Source organism: Vombatus ursinus, unplaced genomic scaffold (genome assembly GCF_900497805.2).
Source record: "Vombatus ursinus unplaced genomic scaffold, bare-nosed wombat genome assembly UNPS02014798.1, whole genome shotgun sequence".
In the NCBI taxonomy this organism is placed as follows: Eukaryota; Metazoa; Chordata; class Mammalia; order Diprotodontia; family Vombatidae; genus Vombatus; species Vombatus ursinus.
Window position 1 is genome coordinate 62724048 of NW_020954576.1, and position 8961 is coordinate 62733008.

Genomic DNA, 8961 nt, shown 5'->3' on the forward strand with positions numbered 1-8961 from the left:
ATGTGGAGGGTGAAGAAGAAAGGGAAAAATAAAGGGGGAGAGAGACATGTGTTGTCATTCAGCTATACTGTAGCTGGGTGTAGATGTGTCTAAGTAGCATTTTCCGTGGACACAGTCTAACAGAGGCTATTTGCTCTGTGATTGTATGTGCACATCACTGCTATTTCTGAAAAGAGCCCCCACACAGCTTCTGAGCTTCATGAACAGAATTGGAAGCTAAGATTTGGGGTGACACTGCCAAACCAGGTCACCAGAAGAAGAAGTCATGAAATTCTCTGTGTCTGTTGAAGACTTTAGGGGAAAAACTACTTGATAAAGGCAAATGCAACATTCCCCTTCTTTTAGTGTCAAACGCCTGTTTATTCCAAGGATACCACAGAGACTAGCTCATCTACCTCTGGGCCTGTCTGAAACTAGTTTTCAAGTCTTAGAATTTTAAAAGGGAGTAGTCATAGGGGAAAGAGGGGTGGATGGGATTTTTAATTCTTCTGATTCTTCTAACTTTAGTAATGAATTTGCCTTTATTAAAAATGAATTTTTATTTTAGCCTTTGAAGATTATGTCCTCCCTCCATTCCTCCAAACTCTCTCTGCCCGCATTTTGGAACATTGCTTTACTCATTTAGAAGTTATCTTTGTCCTATAGTTTAAATGTAATGAGCAGGGTTAATCATTCTTTTGCCAAATTGAACAGTGATGTGCCAAAAGAATTACCATGAAATCATGAAAAGATTTAGGCCTGCTGGTAGATTATGTGGAAATATAAATAGCTACAGAGAGGCCTACTTCATTTCTAGCATAACTCTTCAAATTTTCCGTTGGCTCAAACTGTAATTTTTATTATGAAATCTCTGTTCCACAGGGAAAATATGGATCAAGGAGTTAACATCCTACAAGAGCATTCAATTCTCTTAAAACAGCCACATGAAGAATTACAGAGCTTTAATGTGCTTCTTTAAATTTCTTTTGAAATGTTTCTCTTTATAAATCAGGAATGAAGAGTACTATCTTGGTCTCATGTGGAAAATTCTTATATAAATAACGCATTTATTAAGTAGTTACATATACAAAGCATTTTGCTAAGTACTAGGGTTACAAAGGAAAAGGAAAAATAGCCCTTCCCCTCAAGGAGCTTATATTCTATTAGATACATATAATCCAATAAATATTGGTAAATACGTTTCTTTGGAAATAGTAATTAGATAAGCTGGTACTAGTAAAAATCAGAAATTGTGGCTGAGCACCCATTTTTTATCTTTTCAAAATAGTACTTCTTTGGGCTTTGGATCTTGAAATTTTAAAGAAAAATTTAATTTTTATTGATCTGTTTTTTAAATATTCACTTCATTTTTGAAAATATCCTTCCTCCCTCCTACCCAGAGAATCATCCCTTGTAACAGAAAATAAAAAAGAAAACATTTCACCAGAACTAACCAACTTGTCCTGACCATGTATGCAGTGTTCCAGACACTGAGTCCCCCACCTCTGCAAAGAGTTCAGGGAAGCATATTCTCTGATTTCTCCTTTAGTCATTATGATTTCACAGAATTCAGTTTTTTGTCAAAACTTTGTAATGAAGCTTCTTTTATATTAATGAAACTATTGTCATATGTTTACCTCCTCAAGCCATGGGTTTGGGCCTTCGATGTGGCTTGGGGTTTTTGAAGAAGGAGGCAGGGGTATGTTTTAAAACTGCAGTGGACAGCCTTAGAGACACTGTTTCTCTTCTAGGTTACCTGTTGTTGGGCCTCATTGCCATGCTGGTGGTTCTGGAAACCTTCTGTGAACTCCACGAGCTCAAAAAGTTTAGAAAAATGTTCTACGTGAAGAAGGATAAGGACGAAGATCAGGTCCACATCATGGAACATGACCAACTCTCCTTCTCTTCCATCACAGACCAAGCTGCAGGCCTGAAAGAGGATCAGAAACAGAACGAGCCATTTGTTGCGGCTCAGGCATCCACTTACTCTGATGGCTCAGCCAATAATTAAAAGTAGGGTCCCTCCCTCCCATTGTCCTAGCACACTAATGTCTCTGCAAGTCAGAAATAGAAAAAAGCCTTTGTTCATTTTTATGGAAATGTGAAAGCCAAGATGATGATGCCACTTAAGCAGATAGCCGTTATCTGAGGTCTGAAAAACAAAAATACAAACAAGCAAGCCTGGGCTCGGATGGGAAATGTAGTATCTGAGGGGAGGGAGCCTCTACCTGTAAGAAGTTCTGTGACTGGGCTTTGCAGATAGGTGAGAAATGCCAGAAACAATGACCCCATGGAGAGGTTAATAATGCTTGGAGAGAGGCAGGTTTTATACTTTGAAGTTAGAAATTTTTGGTTTGTCTTTGAGTCATTTAGCAGCTGCGTAGCAAAACTTTATATTTAAGAAAGAGGCTTAGCAATGTGTTTTATAATTACTCTCCTGTATACCGTTTGCATGTGCCCCTCCAAAGTGATTATTTTTGTAGAACCTAAGTTAAGACCAACTATTTATAATGTTTAACTAATACATGTGTACATAGAAAGTATAAATATGTTTATATCCTGTGTGTATATAAATATATATGTATATATATGGTAGGTCCCTAGAATTCAGTGAACTTCTTAGACCGGAGTTGTAGATAGATTTTGTTTTCTCTCTTTATATAACAAGTAACTCAGAACTGCTGCACTTGATAAGTGAATGAAATAGAATCATGTTTAGGACTGACTAGACAGAATGTGGAACTGCAAGAAACGTTTTTCTCTTGCAGTCATATTTTGTGAAATGTTTGAAACATTTGTAAAAGTTTCTTTTTTTGTGAACAAAGAATGAAGAATGTCATTTGTATAGAAGTCAAGATTGCTAAAGACAGTTTTGTAAGATTTTTTGTGATTTGCAGTCATTTACTTTTTTCAAAAGCACAGAACTTTCAACCAAGAAAATATAAGACAAAGGTCCAGTCTGGTTAAACTAATTCAGTTAAGTGTTTAAAATTCATAAAATGGAATAAACAAAAGTGTACGGCCTGTGGCTACACTTAATGTCTTTTATGTCAGGGAAAACTTTGAGTGTCTCTATGGGCTCTCTTCACTCCTGTGTAGAAACCATAAAACTAACAGTTTTCAATGATGCGTAGAGGAAAATATTAAAATTTCAAGTAGGAAAAATAAACACTACCATGAGGGCTAACTAATGCTCAGTGACAGGGTAAACATTTCTTATCTTTTTTGTATGTTATGTTATTTAGGGATGCTGATATTGGAATGATCATGGACTTGACTGTTAGAAAAAATTAGTACTTTATGTGACTCACTTCAAGCCAATTTGTTACAATTTGTCCTATTTATGAAAGGGCTAATCTATATTTAAAATACGCACACACACACGCACACACACAGAGTTACATTATGTGCAACATTAAGCCAACCCACTCCTTGTCTGATCACTTTCACGGCAGTCTCTGAAAATGGAGTCTTCTGTTTTCCATTGTCCTTTTGTTACTGAAGAAAACCATGTTTTTGTCAAATAGAAATAGAATCCATTCCAAGTATTCTGTTGAGTCTGTGGTAGAATCTCAGTGGCCAATTCCTATCCTGGTGAACTAGTTTCATCAGCACAATTTTATTGTTCAAGGTTTAAACCCAAAGACTTTTGTCAGATCTCCTTGAAACCTAATCCCATTGCCCCATAGACTTGCTATATTTCCCGGTGTTCCATTACATATTCACCTTGCCTTTGCAGAGGAGAAACAATCCCATGCAGGGGAAGTTATTGGCTAAGTGACAAATTGAGAGAGAGTGTAGAAACACATTTTAGATATGAAGGGGATGGAATAGTTGACAGTCTGTCGTTGATTGGCACAAAGTTGAAGGCTGGTGCTGATGGAGGGTATAAATCAAAGTAATGATAAGTGACACTTGGGTGGTATACTGACATTGTATTAGATGCAGCAAATGGCTTTTGTTAGCAACAGCTGTCTGGCTTTAGTACAAGAGAGGAAGGCGTTTATAAATATGATGAAAGAGGAGGAGGAGTAGGAGGAAAAGAGCTTGTAAAGGTTACTATGTATCACAATGGCATTAATAGAGTACTTCATGTTCCATATATTCTCGACACATTCATTAATTCTCTCAAAATTGTGGTGTGATTTCTTTACACATGTGGAAAGTGAAGGAAAAAAGCAAGAAAGTACTATTTTTTTTCAGATGGGAATTTAAAGGAAGGGTTTCTTCTGCAATCATTCACTGCATCAGTCATCAATAAAATTCTAATTGTCTTTATGTAAGTGGAGGAATAGGATGGGAAAATGCAACCAGGAATGGAACTGGATTATTGGCTTTGATAGGGTCCTAAAAGATGAAACCTTGGAATTGTGCCTACTGATTGCCATTTGATGCCCTCTCGTATGGGAAAATAAAATATTTTATGGTCTGTGGGATGGTATAGATGCTAAAGAAGGGCATTCTAGATAGTGTGATTGGAACAAAAAGATGAATATTTTACTCAAAGGTTTTTTGGTTTTTTTTTTTTTTTTTGCATCACAGGGCATTTTCACTTAAGAGATTCTAGCAGAGATTGCTGTCCTTGAGAAAAGAAGGGAGAACAATGGGGGAAAATGGTTTTGGGAATTGACTGGTATAGTATAACTGATGGACCTCTGATGAGGAGAAAGGACAGTCTTATGGGAAATGTTCTGGGAGTAAAAGAAATTGTCCTTTTGAGTGTAGGTATAGAGGTCACTGAATAAAAGATATGCCCTAGAATGTTTTCAGACAAATTCTCTAAGGAGAGGATAATCAAAGGAAGGACTGAATAGTTATCCTGAGGATGATGTGACTCAGTGGACTCAGTAGAGGGTTGTTTTAGATGGACAACTAAAGTAACGAGTATTGTATTCTTTGCTCTAAAACAGACATTGTCATCTTTCCACATACCACCCTCATGTGCCTTTTATGAAAATGAATAAGACCACACCAAGTATATTTTGAACCTTCAGACCCTAAGGTGAAGGGAAAACCAGCAAATGTAAATCACCATTTTTTACCCCTTATGGCCATCCAGATTACCCAAAACACTTATATTAACAGCAATTAACATTAAGGAGCCAGTAGCAGTTTATTGCTCATAATTCAGAATTCTATGAATATTATTTCCTGATTGTGTGGTATATTCCATTTGTGTTGTGATTCACTCTTTTCTGTAGAGCATTCATGCTAAGAAGAGATTTGGTCAATGTCGATGTCTACCTTTAGGTGAAATAAGTGAAATAATTACTTTGTACTTCACATTAGAAAATGTGTTTATCATTCAATATATCATCCCTCTGTGAATTTAGTAAAAAAAAAATTTTTTTCATTATATTTTAAAAACTGAGATAATAAAAGCTTTGCCATTGACCTGAGATGCCTACTGTATATTTAGTGAAACTGAACCACTATGTAATATATTTTGTTTTCTCTTGCAGAAATTTGTTCTTATTTCCCAAAGACTTTTATTTTATCAAAATTGGACACACATACACCTCTGTCATGTGAGGAGGAAAGCATGAAGTTGTATACTTGAGAGCAAATGTTATTTTGGTGTTCATTACTTATTTCTTCAATGGTTTGTACAGTAGTGTTTTTCTTCTTATCTGGCAACCTCAGTTCTCAGAAACTCAACCAAGAACCCAGAAGGAAGCAAACAAAACAAAACTCTGAATGACCAAAATAAATGTCACAAAGTCCATGCATGAACTCTTATATCCTTTACTTATATGAAGGTCCCTTGGTCACTCAGCTATAGCCTGTTCACTCTTAACCTAGTCATGCTTCTAACAAGTTTGGTTATCTGATTCCCCTACCTACAGCCCATTAAAAGAAAGAAGAGAGAGTACAAGAGTCAAGAAGTGGCTACTGAGAGCAAGGGAAGACACAGAAAAACTATTTTAAAAATAATATACACAAGAACATAGAAATCCACAGTATAGGTCTAAGGGTCATTTAGTATGTCGCTAAATAGCTCTTCACTCTTCAACTCTTGAAGGCATCCATCACTATTTTAGAGTATAATACAGCATTAATGTTCATAGTGATGGCCCTTAGTCATCAAGGAAGGTTTAAATTCGGTTTAATAAAGCAAATATGTAGTACATTTTAAAGAATGATTTTTAATGCAAAATTCTTAAGATTGAGGGGGAGTTTGGCTGCTTAAAAGGGACAAATTATCTGGTGAATCCAATTGTATGGAACAGTTGCTTCCCAAATGATACCAGATAAGTAAGTTGTTGCAGTCTTAACATGCTGTCCTTTGTCCTTGAAGATGATGCTATGCTTAATAACTTTTTAATAAGTAAACTGGAATGAATTATATGCAGTTGAATGAATTAGAAGATCTTTTGAGGTCACTTCTATCTCACTGATTCTGTAAAAATATATGATATGGGGAGTGTTTTCAGCGTGATATCAGTGTAATCTTTTTACATTTGTTAAGCTCTAAAAACATAGCAAATCCCTCAGGCACCAGAAATTTAGACCTCAACTATGTAGCTTCCATTTTCCAAGACATCACATTTTTGCCCATAATTTTTACATTGTTTCATTACTCACCTGTCCTTAAATAGATGATGTCAAAACATGTTTGGTTTAAGTACTTAAATTTGCTTGGGATACTCCTCATTGATGTGCCTACTCGCGTTATAAAAATCTAACATCCCCCTTTGCTATTGTTACTAACCAGGTACATTGTGTGATGCATTACAATTTAGAACACTGTGACCTTAAAACTGGAAACTTGCCTATTATTATTACAAATTCAGCAGTGACCATGGTCGACTTTAAACGTCACTGCAGTTGCCTCTGAGTGCACTGCATAAATCTTTGGTCCTCTTGGTCATTCTAAACCAAGATAAACCCTATTTGTGAGGAAAATAGCAGCCCATAGTGGACTTTTATAACGGTATGCATTAATTAATTCTGCTGTGCAATGGATTTATGCAGCTCTTCCCTCTAGTATTTAGGAAGCTGAGCAAATTACTCAGGCTGTTTAAAATATCCATCTACCATGTTTCTGTGACTAAAGAAAAACAGAAAAACTGAGGCAATTACCAAGTCATTAGGACAAAAAAAAACCCCCTATTACTGTATCCCCTTCAGGATGATATTGGAACAAGTAAAAAAGGGATGTCTAGCTTAGTTTTGCTTTATTGATACATATAGAGTTGCAGACCAAGGTCATAACCCTGATGAGGCCATTAAGCATATATATTTAAGATGATGAATTATTGGAGAATGATTCCCCCACCCCAAGAAAGATCAAATAACCCAGGAAGATAAACACAAAATAAGGAAGAGTCAGGGAACTCTTGGTTGCATCCCTGCCCCACCAATTCATCATCAGTGGGACTTATATCAAGTCTTTAATAAATCTTTTAATCCCATCAGCTGCATCCAAGGAAGACAATAGGTGTGAGAGCTACTTTATAAGGACGTTGAGTGGGATAATTGTTGAACTGACTGTGCTTTATTATATAAGGTGCAATATAATAAAATCATTCTTACATCCCTCACTGTATTTGCCTCAGTGTTTGAGCGTCACATGGTAGAGATATGTGCCCCAAATCTCAATGACAGCAAATCAGTTCTATTGACAAAGGTTACGTGTGAAAATTACATTCGTGGAAATGGTGCCCTACAGTGTTGGAGTGGGAGATACAAAAGAAGGAGCTGGGGGCTAAGGATCAGTGAACTGGCTGGGGTAAGTTATACACCTAATATATTTTTATAGAACAGGCTTAAAAAATCCAATTTGAGCTATCCTACTTACCTGAAACCTTGAGCTTGCTTGGAAAGAGAAATGTTAAGGAGATTTATAAAAAGCAGTGACTCAAAGTAAGTGTTCTGACATGACTATAAATAAATATAACTGTGAATCATTACCTTTCTAGTAAATAGATGGAATTGCTGGGTGTGTAAAATCAGTTATCCACAACAAAAATACTTCTGCTTAAAGCTACAGTAACAAACTTTCATTCTTACAGTGCATATCCATCCACATCCCTCCCAGATGATCCTGTGACACTCCAGATATAGACATGTCCTGTTAAATATTGCCCCAACCAACATCAATTTGCAATGTTAAGATATTATAACCAGACTCCACTGAAGCTTCCATTCCTGTCAATATAAAGCACTTTCCTTACACCAACCTTGTCTTGGCCCTTTGTGCCTTGCTGATTGAAGTGGGAGGCAGAATTGCACTCTTTTTTTCTCTCAACTCTTATTCCACATGGTACTCCTCTGTTCTTGCACCACAGCAACCCAATACATCAGTTACTCAAGCAAAATGAGGCTACATCTCTAGAGTTCTCTTACTCTTCAATGCCAGCTCCCCAATGCAAACTGAAGGTAAAAACCTCCATTGTTCTTTGCCAACTGCCCCATCTCTCCTGCTCTTCCCTTTTTCTTCTTTAGTCTCTGTCTTTTAGCAGCCCTACCCAGCAGCATACATTCCTTCAGAAAGGAACATTCTTTCTCCTCCAGTCATACCAGTCTACCCAGAAGTGGGAAAAGAGAAGGAAAAAAAAAAGTTAACACCTTCTATAAAAAAATAACTTATAGATGGTAAATATAACTGTTGGCATTCACTCTCAAGATATTGATGCACATGCATTCTCACTAAAGGATTATACCACATCGTCTCTCACTAAAATCCCAATGCCACATGTCAAGTCTAGAAATTCTGAGTCATGAGAGTGTCAGAGGGAGAGAGGAAGAGTAGAGATGGGTGTGACTGAACCCAGTGCCAAAGAGGATTATAAACCTGACTATAATAACCAGAAAATCATGGCTTTCCTAAACATCCCCAATTAAAAGATAGCCAGGGACCTAGGAGAAAGAGGAAGTGGCTGCCTGAGGTTGCCCTATATTCTTCTTACAATGTCTTATCTAATCATGTTACGTATAAGAGAAAACAACAAAAGCACTGTCCCCTAGCTGGCTATTCTG

At 36.7% G+C, this 8961-nt stretch overlaps 1 protein-coding gene across 1 annotated transcript in view; it reads left to right on the plus strand.

The window, feature by feature from the left end:
* Positions 1 to 7509, plus strand: part of LOC114049955 (potassium channel subfamily K member 1) — a 66578-nt gene extending 59069 nt beyond the window's left edge. Inside the window, exon 3 of the mRNA XM_027871436.1 lies at positions 1731 to 7509. Coding sequence (XP_027727237.1) covers positions 1731 to 1990 — 260 coding nt within the window. The 3' untranslated portion in view covers positions 1991 to 7509. The remainder of the gene's footprint in view (positions 1 to 1730) is intronic.
* The last annotated feature ends 1452 nt before the right edge of the window (positions 7510 to 8961 follow it).